The sequence below is a fragment of the Elephantulus edwardii genome, unplaced genomic scaffold, assembly GCF_000299155.1.
Source record: "Elephantulus edwardii isolate Elephantulus edwardi_28Jun2011 unplaced genomic scaffold, EleEdw1.0 scaffold00060, whole genome shotgun sequence".
In the NCBI taxonomy this organism is placed as follows: domain Eukaryota; kingdom Metazoa; phylum Chordata; class Mammalia; order Macroscelidea; family Macroscelididae; genus Elephantulus; species Elephantulus edwardii.
In genome coordinates this window covers 9,568,526-9,584,065 of record NW_006399810.1, presented here as the reverse complement: position 1 = coordinate 9,584,065, position 15,540 = coordinate 9,568,526, and the positions used below count along the sequence as shown (strand labels likewise).

At 39.6% G+C, this 15,540-nt stretch overlaps 1 protein-coding gene across 1 annotated transcript in view; it reads left to right on the top strand.

Annotated features, from left to right (window-relative positions):
- The first annotated feature begins 6,079 nt into the window (after positions 1-6,079).
- LMBR1 (limb development membrane protein 1) overlaps positions 6,080-15,540 on the top strand; it is a 273,666-nt gene continuing 264,205 nt past the window's right edge. Inside the window, exon 1 of the mRNA XM_006887655.1 lies at positions 6,080-6,228. Within this exon, the coding sequence (XP_006887717.1) occupies positions 6,163-6,228 (66 nt within the window). The 5' untranslated portion in view covers positions 6,080-6,162. The remainder of the gene's footprint in view (positions 6,229-15,540) is intronic.

Below are 15,540 nucleotides of genomic sequence, written 5' to 3'. Positions count from 1 at the left end.
CCTCCAAGATAGGCTTGTTCGTTCTTTTGTTGGCCCATTCAATAACACACTTGGTCAACACTCTACAATTCAAAGGTATCAATTCTTCTGTAGAGGATGACCCTCAAATATTAAGGCTAAGTTCCAACTTAGCAATGATGGTGAGGACGGCACAATGGAGGCAATGGTCTGTTCTATTGTGTACAGGGTGACTATGAGTCAAAGCCAATTCAATAGCACTTAACAGTAGCAAAATTGTTCTGTAAAACCATCTGACACTGAATTACAACATATCAATAGCTGAGTAGCAGCCTTTTCCTCCTCCTTCATTTCCTTTCATTACTAGCACATTTTTAAAAATGTTATTAATATAGGTTCAAAAACACTAGTTACCACAATATTGTAGCTGAAACACCAAAACATTTGATAAAATTGATGACTATAAAAATATTGATAGCAATAGAAAACAGTTATGAGTGCTTGTAAAATGTGTAGATGAAGCCACATGGTTCAAAACACCACTGTAACTGTGAAAAAAATGACAGCGCTAACTGCAGCTTATTATAAGGTTTAAAAAGTAAGTTAGTATGGAGTTTTAGCCTTGTAGGTATATCGGATACAGGTAAGCTGGACTTACAAAAATATTTTTGGCTGTTACAACTAAATATATGGATATTGTTATAAAAATGATCTATTGCTGCAGAAACACAGCACAAAAAATATAGATAGTCCATTTGGTGTTATTTTTTCTTGAAAATGTAATGGTAAGCTCTGCATCTTCTGAGCCATGCCCTGCTTGTGACATTGCTGGGATGCAACTAAGACAAAATACAGATGTGACATTGAGTTGATTACAACTCATACTGACTCTGTGAACACAAAGCTCTGAGCTTTGCCTTATTCTGAGCCAACCTCACTGTATTGTTTCTCATGAACCTGACCCCATTAAACAGTTACTATGTCAATTCATTTTTAGGATCCATTGAAAACCCTATAAAAGAAACATTTAAAGTTCTAGAAAGCTGGAGTATTGAGTTAAAAGAATTAGACATGACAAAAACATTCACTTCCAGAAACACATGTTTAAATGTCACACACCTTCAAATCTTATCTTTTTACTCTGTGACTTGGAGAAATTAATCCAGAAAGGATTCCCATTAGTTGAATTGGAGTATTTACCCAGTTTTCAGAAGCTGAGTGTTAAGAAAAGCAGTTAGATATTATTCTGTCTTTCCCCAGCTCAATAGGTCTCTGATTATCATTGCATTTAACCAGTTACAAGTTTTCTCTAATTTATTATCAGCCTATGGCAGGCATCAAGGTCACATGTTTCAGAACTAGTCCCATGTTCTCCCAACTAACATTTTTAGGATAACACATCACAGGCTCAGTATTTAGGAGTTTAAGAGCTTTCAGTCCCCCAAAATATGTATAATTACTCAAACACAAAGATGAGAAAATAACCATATATAGATTTGGAGAAAAATATAGTCCTGAAAAAAATTTGTATTTAAAGTTACAAAATGAAGCTGTAAATTCCAAATTACTATCTACTGAATAAATAGTAATTTAATAGAAAGGAGGGAACTCTGGTTATGTATTGGGTAATGAGTTGTGCTGCCAACCTGAAGGTAAGTGGTTCAAATTCACCAGCCACTTCATAAAGAAAGATGAGTAATCTTTCTCCTATGTGATTTATCGCCTCTGAAAAACCACTGGAAGGCCAACTATAAGTGTATTCTGTCTTGGTGGCACCTAACAAGAACATCCATTTAATAAAATGTTAGAACTTTATATCAAAGTAATTAAATGTTAAATTTAAGATCATACAAAAATAATTTAAATGCATTTATAGACTTTTCTCACTTTATAAGCATTTCCAGATACCTACAACAAACAGGTCTGTCTTGAAGAGTGAAAACAAGCTGATCCTCGGAGTCAAGGACTTTGAAGCTCTGTCTCACATACTTTGGGTACGTAGGTAGGGTGAGGGACAGTACAAGAGAGAAAGAGCCTGGATGAGATGAATTGATACAGTAACTGGGGTTATGGGGGTAGGTATGTTGGAGACAGTGAGACTGGCTCAGGATATGGCAGGGTTCAGAGCTATTGTACACAGAGTTGCTATAAGTCACAGGTGACTCAATGGCCCATAACAACAAACAATAACAACAACAACAACCTAATCAGTGTCAATTGTAATATAAATTAGGACTGCCAAGAAAACAAACAGATTCATCCTGGAGAGTGTTAAGCCAGGCTGCTCCTTGGAGGCAAGAATTCTGGGGCTCCGTCTGACATACTTTGGACATGTAAGGAGAGACAGGTCCTTGGAGAGGGACATCATGCTTGGTAGGGTGGAGGGACAGCGCAGGAAGGAAGACCCTCTATGAGGTGGATTGATTCAGTGACTGGGGTAATCGGGATGGGTGTGTCAGAGGCAATGTGATTGGCACAGGATAGAGCAGGGTTTAGGGCTGTTGTACATAGGGTCGCTATGAGTCGCAAACAACTCGACGGCACATAGCAACAACAACAACCAGGTCAAATAAACCCCAACGTAAAATTTTAAGTATCCCTTTAAATGTAACTTTTATAGCAAATCTCCCATCCCCCAATCTCCAAACAAACAAATAATGAGGAGTAGGGATGAATTAGTGTTTGATATGTTTGGTGATGCCTCATACCAATTAAAGGTCTACCAAAACTAAACTCAAACCCTTAAGTCTGTTCAGATTTTCCAGTGGTTTCTGAGGTTACAAAATTCTTCACAGAAGACTACTCATCTCTTTTCCCACAGAATCAGCTGATGATGTGAACCACTGACTTTTTTGATTAATGCTACAAGCTACGGACAGTGCACCCACCATAGCTCCTTATTGAAGATCTACAGAGACTTATAAAAGAGATCCTAAAAAGCAGTGCTACATATTTGGAAAGATGCCCAACATTTAAGATTATCTGAGTTTTACAGTTAGGAAAATCAAAGACTTCCCAAATAGCCAAATCCAGTTTATTAAATCTAGAGTGCCCACCTTTTTGTGACTTTCCATCAAAGCTTAACTTCTGATTGGTGACCTTTGACCTACTTTGGCAAAGGAAGTTTCCATGAGAGATCTACTGTTTCCTCTGCTAAAAATCCTTTGTAGATTCGGCAGTTGTTGCATTGAAGAGCACTAATCTGAGGTGCCATAAATACCTAACTCATTGGGGTTGGGAGAAGTAACAAAAACACCAGAGATTGCAACTATAAACATCTATCTTCTGGGGAGCTCTGGTGGCCTAGTGACAAGAAGCTGCAACTGCAATCTCAGAGATGCACGGTTCGAATCCACTGCTGGAGAAGGAGGAACAATCTCCTCCTGTACCAGTCAGATCTGATTTGATGGTACACACACAAAAATAATGAAATAAAATAAATTTAAAAAAACCCCCAAAACCCATCTATCTTCTATGGGCCAGAAACACTGTTCTAACAATGATTTTATTACATTATTTCCAAACTCTGTAAAGGAAGAACTGAAGCTTAAGCAAAGCAGAAACACATATTCAACCAAAAGAACAATTACTGAGAAGGAAATATGAGCAGATAGCCAACAAAACTTAACCCATTATTATAGAATGATTATAGATTATGGCAACCCTCCACTGGGCTTCTGAGGCTATAAATCTTCCTAAGAGATTGCCAATCTGTCTCCTGGGAAGTGGGTAGTGGCTTTGAACCACCAACTTTTTGGTTAGCAGCACAACACACAATACAATATGCCACCAGGGAAACTAGAGTACTGAAAATGGAACAAATAGAACATAAAAAGAATGCTGACACTGTGATAAAGAAAATGAAAGTTAATGAATAATTTGTAGGGAAACTATGAAATCATAATACTTGTATAAACTTCTACCCAAAACTTAGATCTCCAACCAACATCCATGGTAAAATCTGCTGTTAGGAGCCTTTCCAAAATGTTTCAGAGTTGTGGCTATTGTTAGGTGTTAAGTTCAGCATGACTCACAGTGACACTATGGACAAAATATCTGAACCCTATTCTATTTTGTGCCATCCTCACACTTGCTGACACACAAGAGCCCATCACAGCAGCCACCATGTCAATCAACCTGGTTGAGGGTCTTCCTCTCCTTTGCTGACCTTCCACTCTTCCCATCACCATGCCCTTCTCCAAGGAATAGCACTTCCTAGCAATATGTCCAAAGTATGTGAGGCAAAGCCTCATTATTCTTGCCTCCAAAGAGCACTCTGGCTGTACTCTCTCCAAGACATATCTGTTTCTTCTCCTGGCTGTCCATAGGATGTTCAGTGCTCTTTTCCAGCACCACAGCTCAAAGGTGACAATTCTTCTTCTGTCATCTTTATTCATTGTCTAGGTCTCAGATACATAGCTAGTAATCGTAGACTATGGCCTGAATCAGACATGCCTTAGTCTTCATAGTCCTCAAACTGACATCATTACTTCTCAATAATTTGGAAAGGTCCCTAACTGCAGATTTTCCCAGCACAATGTGTCTCCTTATTTTGTGATTGCTGATACTAAGGGTGTTAATTGTGGATCCAAGAAAGAGGAAGCTGTTAACAGTTTCAATCTCCTTTCCATCCATCATGACATTGCCGATTGGTCCAGTGGTAAGAATACAAACTGAAGGCTGCATTCCTTGATCTTCTGCAAGAAGTGCTTCAAGTCCTCCTCACTTTCAGCAAGCAAGGTTGTGTCATTTGTGTTATTGATGAGTCTTCCTCCAATTTTGAAGCCACATTTCTCCTCATAGAGTTCAGCTTCTCGGATAATTTGCTCAGCATACAGACTGAATAGGTATGGAGAGAAAATACAACCCTTATACACTCCCTTCTCAATTTTAAACCATGTGTAATATTAAAGACTAAAGTATGCCCAATCCAAGCTGTGGTATTTTCAATTGCTTCCTATACATCTGAAAGTTGATCAATGAATAAGGATGAGAGAAGAATTGATGTCTTTCTTTTTCTTTTTCTTCCTTTTTTTTGACCTTCAACCAATTTTAATGAACATTTACAGAGATTTTGGATTTCCATTCATTCATTGTTGCACTTTTCTCCCTGCCCAGCTCTCCCTCCGACCAGTTCCCTTCTTTCTTTGAAAAGCTTAAGAAAAATTCTCTCATTGGTATACAATCCCCCCACACTCCTACCACCACCCTGAGTACACCCCACTATGTAACCTTAATTCTGAGGGAAAGAACTGTTTAAAAGCGATATATGATAGGGTATTATGGTTATCACAAGAATTGATGTCTTTGAATTGTGGTGTTGATGAAGAGTATTAAATATCACCTTGACTGTCTGAACAAAAAAGTCTGTCTTTGAGGAAGTGCAACCAGGATACTCTTTAGAGGCAAAGATAGTGAAACTTAGTGTCACATACTTTGGATATATTGTTGGGAGGAGCCAGGTGTTGAGAAAAGACGTTTTGCTGGGAAAGGTCATGGAAAGAGATGATCCTCAACAAGTTATTGTAACCATGGGCTCCAGCATGTTGGAGATGAGGATCGTGCCAGATAAGGTAAGGTTAGGATCTGTTGTTCACAGCGTCGCTATGAATGGTTGTCAACTTGGCAGCACCTAACAATAAAAACAATAACAAGTCCCACAAGAACGCAAACCAATCACTTGCAGAGGGAGTACACAGCTGCAAAGACACCAGCATCTCCACTCACGTCTCCGCCCTCTGGGGGCTCGTCCTGGAGCCACGCCCCGGCGCGTGCACTCGCGCTCTCGCCACGCCCCCAGAGCCGCTGAGGCCGCAGGTCCTGCAGAGGAAGGAGGCGCGCTCCTCTGACGCCTCGGCGCGTGGCCTCTGACGTCTCCCAAGCCCCGCCCCGTCATCCTTCTTTTTAGGCGGGCTCTTGCTCCGCCGGCCCCGCCCCGGCCCCCTCCTGTCCGCGCGCTGTGCCCGCCCCTCCGTTAGCTTGAGCCGATTCAGCGGTTGCAGCGGCCGCAGCGGCCGCGGGCTTGTTGTCGCGGCTGGTAGTGGGATCAGGCGTCCGGAGCTCCAGCTCTCCGTCCAGGTCGTGGTGGGCGCGGCCAAGCCCTGACTGGTTGGCTGAAGGCGTCAGAGCCTCTGGAGCCCACGGCGGGCGATGGTGTGCCCGTGCGGGCGGCTACCGGCGGCGGGGCGGCGGGCATGAAGGAGAATGGAAGGGGAGGACGAGGTGTCCCTGCGGGAGCAGCATTTCCACAGCCAAGTGCGGGAGTCCACGGTGAGTGGGACGCCGGTCTCCCGACGACGTCCGCGGCCCTCTTCCTGGGCTGGCGGCGGTGACAGCTCGCTCCTCGAAGCTCCCGCACGGTGCGGCCCGCGCCCCCAGGCCCCGCGGCGCCCGGCCCTACCTCCCGCTCGGGTCCTCGGCTCGCGCCCCTGCACCCCCGCTCCCCGCTCTTGTGGCGCGAGAGCCGAGCGTGGCCCCTCCCTCGCCATCTCCTTGACACCTGCGCCTGTGCCCAGCGTGCACTTTCTCCGACTCCCTGCAGCCTCACCTCTCCCTGCCGCCACTCCATCCTTGGCACTCCTAGAGTGTTGGGTTTGGTGAGCGTGGTCATTTGGCCATGCCACCTGCCCATTCCACAGTAAAGTGCTGGGTGGCTCACTTGGTTTCCCTCGCCATCCTGACGCCACTTTTATCTTTGATCGTCTTAGCAGGTATATAGTGACCTCAGCTGGATCTTGTTCTCATGCTCAATTGCTTGGCAAAATAGCTGTTAATAATATTTGGCTCTCCTTATAGGAATAACTGATATTGAGTACTTGCTAGGTGCCAGGGTCTGGAGTCAACGCCGTGTATCCGAGCATTTCTGACTTCTCAGTTTTGGAAGCACGTATTTGAAACTCAATTCGTTACAGTTGTCAAAGTTAACACCCTCCTTTGCTCGCCACAGGCATTTTTAATCCCTTGTCTATCTCTTTCCAATTTTTATGGCATTGGAGAGCTTTCTGTTTTGAGGTGAGAGGATTGGTTATTTATGAGATTTAGGACCTTAGTTAAAGTTCATTTTGCTCCTTAAGTAACTTACAGATCGCTTTTGTTCCAACTGTTACCTTTGCTGCATGCAGGGTTCAGAAAATGAACATGACATTGGAAAGTCCAGTTTTAATCTTTTGATGATATTCTTGAATATTTTAATTGTATTTATTTTTATTCCCATAATTGTACACGTTATCTAAATTTTACTTGTTTATATTTACCACTCCCCTTTTCCAGCTAACGGGTAGAGTAGTCCGTAGAGTTTCACTACTAATCTAAAGGTGGTGTTTCTCTGGAGGTTCAAATCCACAGCAGCTCCGTGCAGTTCATTTACAGTCTCAGAAACCCCCTGTCAGTTGAGAGTCAGTTCTGATACAATGGCAATATGATTTCTTCAACCTAAGTTCAGATTTATTGGCATTTGGTGTTGGTGAAGAAAAAAAATTGATTTAGAAACGCTTAACATAGTTATCGGTCTTGAAAATGGAGAATTGCTTTACCAAGATCTACTTGAAGCATGTTTAATTTAAAGAAAAAAATTTTAAATTGAAGCTAAAATAAACACAGGAAAGTGCATCATAAGTATATAGCTCGTCTAGAGTTCAAACTTATGTGTACCGCAGAACCCAGATTATAATCATTTTAGAGGCCCACCTCTACCTTCTGCAGTTATTTGGCTTCTAACATTTTTGTTTAGTTTTGAACTTTTAATAAATGGAATGTTACCGCTTGTACTGTAATGCATCTGGTTTCTTTGACTTAATAATCTGAGAGTCTCCCGTGCTGTGTACATTGTTAGGTGTCATTTAGTTAACTATGACTCACAGTAACCCTATGAAAAATGAATCTGTGCCATCCTCGTAATTTCTGATATACTGGAGCCTGTTGTTGCAGTTATTGTGTTGATCCATCTAAATTAGGATCTTTGTCTCATTCACTGACCCCTGATTTTAGAAGTATGATGTTGTGTATAGTTGTAATTTATTCTAACTATTGTATAGCTGTGATATAAATTAGTTTTTCATTTTTTCTGTTAATGGACTCTTGAGTGGTTTCCAGTTTTTTACTATGAATGTTCTTGTCTGTATTTAGGGAACATATGTATGCGTTTCTGTTGAGTACTCACGGAATGAAATCACTAGGCCATAGGCTATATATTTTTCCATTGTTACTGTTAATTGTCATTGAATCAATTCCACCTATGATTCATAATTTTGCTTCTTGTTGGCTCCGCTATAAGTGTGGACAGATTTGAAACACATAAAAATATTCAGGCTGAAATATCTGAATTAATTCCACCTGTGGTGACCTAAAGTGTGTAGGTTTTCAAAGCTGTAACCTTTTGGAAGCAGGTTAGTAGATATCTCTTCTTCAGTGTTGCAGAATGGTTTCCTGAAGCCAGCCTTTCAATTAGTAGTGTAGCGCTTAACCATTTTCCACCTGAAGAGTCTGTGTGTCAGTATACTTTCGCAGGAACATGGTATTGGATGTGAATTGTTACCTAACTTTGCAAATACTTGGTATTCTGCTCTTTTGAATCTTTATATATTTTGAGATGTGTAACAGTTAATTGTGCTTATGCAAAACCTATACTTGGACCAGGAGGCAGTCATCAGAACAGAGCAAGGAGACACTGCATGGTTCAAAATTGGGAAGAGTGTGTGCCAGGGATATATCCTGTCTCCATACCATTTAAATCTATATGCAGAACAGATCATCTGGGAGCTTGAGCCCCATGAGGAGAAATGTGGCATCAGGATTGGATAAAGATTCATCAACAACCTGCACTATGTAGATGACACAACTCTGCTTGCTGATACTGAGGATGACCTGAAGTGCTTGTTGCGGAGATCAAGGACTTGTAGCCTTCAATATAAATTGAAGCTTAACATCAAGAAAACAAAAGATTCTCACCACTGGGCTAATTGGTAGTATCATGATTGATAGTGATGAGATTGAGATTGTTAACAGTGTTAGTTTGCTTGGCTCCACAATCAATACTCTTGGTACCAGTAGCCAGGAAATCAAGAGATGAATTGTATTGGGAAAGTTGGCTGTCAGAGACCTCTCCAGAGTAGAACAACAGAGTCAGTCTGGAGATTAAGGTGCGTGTGCTCTAGGCCATACTCTTTGCAATTATTTGCTATGCTTCAGAGAGCTGGATGATGACTAGGAATGATAGAGAATTGATGCTTTTGAACTGTGGTGCTGGAGAAGAGTTTTGAATATACAGTGGACTGCCAGTAGAAAAAACAGGTTTGTCCTAAAGAGGTTGAAGCTGGCCTGCACCTTGGAGGCAAGGATTCTGAAGCTTCGTCTGACATACTTTGGACATGTTGCAAGGAGGGACCAGTCCTTGGAGAGAGACATTTTGCTTCGAAGGGTGGAGGGATGGAGAAAGACAGGGAGACCATCGATGAGATGGATTGATGAAGTAATTAGGGTAGGTGTGTTGGAGACAATAAAGTTGACACAGGTTAGAGCAAGTTTCAAGGATGTTGTATATAGGGTTGCTAAGAGTTGCAAACGACTTGCAGGCACACAACAACAACAACAGCTACAACAGTGGTATTGCAGAAGGCTTTAAATTTGCATGATGGATAATGAATTTGAATAATTTTTCATTTATTTATTGACCATTGGCATACTTGTTTTGTGAAGTATTTTCAAGTATTTTTCCTAGTTTTGATTGGTTAGTTTCATGTTGATTAGCAAGATTTAAAAAAATATACACTTAATATGATTTCCTTGTCATATATATGTATTGCAAACATTTTTTTCTACTCTCTGGATGCCTTATTACTCTCTTTTAAATTTTTGAAATTAAAAAAATATTATAGTGCAATATGTATATAACAAAGCTTTCCATTTGAAGACTTTTAACTATATGTTTCAGTGACATTAATTACATATATCATGCTGTGCCGACTTCACTCACTGCTATCTGCTCCCAGAACTTCTTGTTATTAACTACCCACTTCCCCCTCCTCAGGTCCTGGTAACCACTAGTCAATTTTCCATCTATATGTATTTGCCTATTTAGATATTTCATGTAGGTAGAATCATACATTTGACCTTTTATATCTTACTAATTTAACTAAGATTTATTAGCTATCAAGGAATTACAAATTAAAGCCCTTTGCCACACCACTATACACCTGGAAATATGAAAAAATTCAAAAGAACAGAATACCAAGTGTTTGCAAGGTTAGGTAGCAACTGAATTCTAATGCTGTGTTTCTGGGAACATAAATTATTGAGGAACAATGATACTTGTTTAAGGCCTAAGGTATGATTGATTCAGGCCATGCTCTTTTCAATCCCTTGCTATGCATCTGAATGCTGGACAATGAATAAGGATGACAGAAGAAGAATTGATTCCTCTGTACTGTAGTGTTGGAGAGGAATGCTGAATATCCCAAAGACTGTCAAAAGAACAAATAGATAGGTCTTGAAGAAAGTGCAGACAGAGTGCTCCTTGGAGGCAAAGATAAAGTGCAGACAGAGTGCTCCTTGGAGGCAAAGATGATAAAACTTCATCTCACATACTTTGGGCTTGTTGCTAGGAGAGGCTATTCATTGGAGAGGAACATCATGCTATGGAAGGTGGAGGGATGGTGAAAGAGAGGAAAACCTTCAACCAGGTGGATGGACATGGCAATGAACTTAAGTGTGTAAGAGATTGTGAGGATGGCACAGGATAAGACAGAGTTCAGATCTGTTGTTCATAGAATCACTATGAGTCATACTTGACTCCATGGCACCTAACAACAACCAACACCATAATTTCCCTAAGGGAGCTTTGGTGGCTCAGTGGTAAGGAGTAGCGCTGCCACCTCAAAGGTGTGTGATTCAAATCCTTGGGAGAAAGATGGGCCGTCTCCTCCTGTGTGACTTATTGCCTCTGAAAATCTGTTGGAGGGTCAGCTATGAGTCAGTTCTGACTCAGTGGTACACAACAACAACAACAAAAATGTCACTAAACAAAATATTTTCAAGGTTTATACGGGACACAGAATAAATCAGAATTTCATTTCTCTTTATAACTGAATACTATTACATGGCATACAGGTGACTATGTTTTGTTTTTCATGTCATCTGTTAATGGATAGATGCTTGAATGGTTTCAAATGACTTCACTAGAATTAGTTTCTCCAGTACAGTAATTGATGGTATCAACGTTCTCCTTCCACCACTTTCCTATAGACTTTCTCCTGTAGAGACCATATCATGCCTATTATTTTTTTTAAGAAAAAAATTTATTTAGGAGTGGCATCCACTTCCTAAATAAGATGCTTCCAGAAATTATGAACTTTGATAAATGTTGATAGTTGTAGAGGGGCTTCAGGCCTTTTGTTCATAGGGTTGCTATGAGTCGTGCTTGACTTGGAGGCAGTCAACTACAACAACATTATAGATTTTAGTCATAGGACAATATGTGATACAGTTATAAATCAAATGTGTATTTCTTAAATTATATGAATTGTAACAAAATTGTTTTAGACACTCTGAATTATATTTTTAATTACGGCATTTTTAGTGAGTAGAAACCTTTTTTGTCTCTCTTTTCTTTTAATTGCTGTGTCATTTGAAAAAATTTATAGGTTCACAAATATTAGTTACTCAAATATCATAGCCAAAACCTCAGAAGATTTTACAAAATTAGTAAATATAAAAATACTAGCAGACAGTTTGGTGGATGGAGGGAGAGGGTGAAGGAAATGGGAAGGATTTGGGTGAAAAGAGAGAGTAATTATGGGCACAGTCCAATTATGATTATTTTTATAAAACATAACTCTTGAGAATGATTTTGTGAAACACAATATGAATGAAGAATAGTGTGACACACAATATATATAAACTTTGTAAGCAAACCAATATAAAATAAAATTCAAATTAAAAAAAACAGAATTACAACTAGCAAGGTGTATACAAAAGTCCAAAAAGGAAGAGGAGGGAAGAATGGGACTGAAAGTGTGGAGGGGGACAAAAATCTTGAGGGCACAGGGTTATGTGGGCAGAGTGAGGAAATGAAGAAATTAGGAAAAATCCAATAAAGACCGGACAAGGTCTTATGGTAATGATAGGCATAGACCAATAGTGACTAATTTTATAAAACACAACAGTATGAGGGGTAAAAACCCCAATGTATAGGTATGATATACTAAAACACAATGTGAATAGAGGAATATGTGAAGCCCAATGTATAAAAATGAAACAATGTATACAAATTTTATATATGCAAACCAATATAAAAAATAACTTTTTAAAAAAAAATACTAGCAGAAATAAAACCAATAGTGCATGCTTGTAGCCCCTGAAGAGACTCAGTATTGTTGTAATTGTGTAATAATGACAGTTCTGACCAGTAGAAAGCTCAATAGAAAATTAGCTATTGGCATGGCAGATAATATTTCAGCCTGAGTATTTATATGTGCTGCAAATCTGTTCACATTTAGAGGAGCCAACAAGGGACAAAATTATGTAAACTTCTTAATCATAACCATACACCGTGAGGGAATGAGTCACTGGTCATAGGATTTCACAATATCAAAGTCAATCACATAATCCACAAGGACACTGTTCATGGATCCCTTGTGCCTGGGGACCTTAGAAAGCTTTTGAGCAGCTGTCTAAGGTACAATCATTGGATTGGTCTTTATGGAACAAGGAAAAGTAAAGAAAATCAAAGATGTGTGGAAACAATGTGCTTATGTGAAATGCATATTTGGACCAGGAAGCAGTCACCAGAATAGAACAAGGAAACACTGAATGGTTCAAAACCAAGAAAGGAGTGCATCAAGGATGCATCCAATCTCCATACCATTTAAATCTGTATGTGGAACAGATCATTTGACAGGCTGGATTCTATGAGGATATTTGAGACATCAGAATTGGAGGAAGACTCATCAACAAACAACCTGCATTATGCACATGACACCACATTGCCTGCCAAAACTGAGGAGGACGTGAAGTGTTTGCTGAGGTCTATAGTCTTCAATATGGATTGAAGCTCAACATTAAGAAAACAAAGATTTTTACCACTAGGCCAATTGATAGATGGAGGAGAGAGTGAGGTTGTTAACAGTTTCAGCCTGCTCAGCTCCACAGTTAATACTGTTGACACCTGCAGTCAGGAAATCAAAAGACGAATTGCATCCGAAAAGTGTACTGTTAGAGACCCTCCAAAGTGCAAAAGGAAAATGATATCAGTCTAGAGACTTAAAGTGTGCCTGATCCAAGCCATGGTTTTCACAGTTACTTGCTATGCATCAGAGAGCTGGACAGTGATTAAGGATATCAGAATAATAATTGATGCCTTTGGGTTGTGGTGCTGGAGAAGAATATTGCATATACTATGGACCACCAAGAGAATGAACAGGTTTGGGTTGGAGATGATGAAACCAAGCTGCCCCTTGGAGACAAGGATTTTGAAGCTCTCTCTTACATACTTTGGCATGTGGCCAGGAGAGACCAGTCCTTTGAGAAGGAATGGAGAGACATTGCAGGAGATGAAGATCCCAGGTGAGATGGATTGACATGGTAATTGGGATAATGTGGATAGATGTGTTATAGTCAGTGAGACTGGCTCAGGATGGGGCAGGCTACAGAGCTGTTGTATGTAGGGTTGCTATGAGTTGCAGGTGACTTGATGGCACACAACAACAACAACAACAATCATGAGATGCTCCACTTCTGAGACTTTAAAACCAGAAGAACTAGATGGTGCCAGCCACCACTACTAACTGTGTTGAAAGGGATTACAATCAAGATTCTTAGTTAGAGTGGAAGATAAATGTAGAATTCAGTAACGATAATAATTAGGCTTACTGGTGATAAACCCTTGAGCCTTTGTCTTTTAGCTGCTCCCTGAATCTCTAACTGAACTCACCTTTGTGCAGTTAACACTAGGAAGATACATAGCACTTAGAACACTGAACTGCATGGGATCAGAGGGCAGCATTGACCCAGTGATTAAGCTCAGAAATTAGAAAGACGATAGAAGGTTGAACAGATACAAGAACCATAGAGATATAGTGGGAAGAGTCACAATAAAGATGAGAAGACTGTAATCAAGATCATGAAATAAAATATGTAAGAATGCCAGTCTGCCCTGTAAACTCACTCAAATCACATAAAGTTAAAAAAAAAAAAAGTAAGCGTGGAGTTTTAGCCTTGTAAGTGGATTGGTAAACATCAAACTTTATAAAAAGTGTTCTTTTGTTGTTCTAACTAACTAGAGATAATTTTATTAAAAAATAATAGATTCCCCAAAAAAACACTGCATAAAAATTAATTACAATAATTTTGGTGTCACCTTCTCAGACAATGTCACTTCCTTGGTGATGTCATAGTCATTTCTACCTCTTCTCTTGACTATTAGAAATAATGCTACAGTGAACATTGATGTACAAATACTGGTGTACATACTCAAGAGTAGTGTTGCTGGGTCGTTTGATTATTCTGTCTTTAATATTTTGAGGAGCCGACAAACTATTTTTCCACAGTGGCAGTATGAATTTTCTATCTTATCAGCAATGGAAAAGAATTCCATTTTCCCACAACCTTGGTTTTTTTGTTTGTTTTTTTTTTTGTTCTGTGATTATAGTAATCTTACTATCTTATAGTATCTTATAGTTTTAATTTGCATTTTTCTGATTACTAATAGCATTTAGAATCTTTTTGTGTGCTCATTGACTGTATACTTATCTGGAAAAATATTTCATGGTTTAGGTGTTTGTGTTTATGTTATTGACACATTTTGAGCTAATGTTGTGTATGGTGTGAGGTAGTGGATCCAACTTCATTCTCTTGAATGTGATGATGCATTTGTGTCAGTATAATTTATTGGAGATATTGTCCTTACTCTGGTTAATAGACTTGACATTCTTGTTGAAAATCAGTTTGTAGATGTATGGGTTTATTTCTGGATCTATTGATCTTTAAACCATCATGAATTAGTGTTTGTACATAGTGTGAAGTATGGATTTGACTTCAATATTATGCAAATAAATATCCAATTTTGCCGGTCAGGGATCTCTCCAAAGTCCTGAAGAGCCATGATATCAGTTTAAAGACTAAAGTGTGCCTTATTAAAGCCATAGTCTTTCCATTCACTTGCTACGCATCTGAGAGCTGAACAGTCAATAAAGATAACAGAAGAAGGATTGATGCTTCTGAGTTGTATTATTGGAGAAGAGTAAGAAATATCCATGAACTGCTAAAAAAAAATTCCCAAACAGATATGTCTTGGAGAAAGTCCTGTCAGAGTGCTCATTAGAGGCCAGATAACAAAGCTTTGTCCTACATACTTTGGGCATGATGTTAGGAATGGCTGTTCCTTGGAGGAGGACATCCTGCTTGGAAAGATGGAAGGAAGGTGAACGAGAGGGAGACCCTCAATCAGATGGATTGGCACAGTGACTGCAGCAGTGGGCTCATGTGTGTCTTAGATGTGAGAATGGCTCAGGATAGGACATGATTCAGATCTGTTGTTCATAGGGTTACTATGAGTCATATTTGACTTGATGGCACACAACAACATTTTTT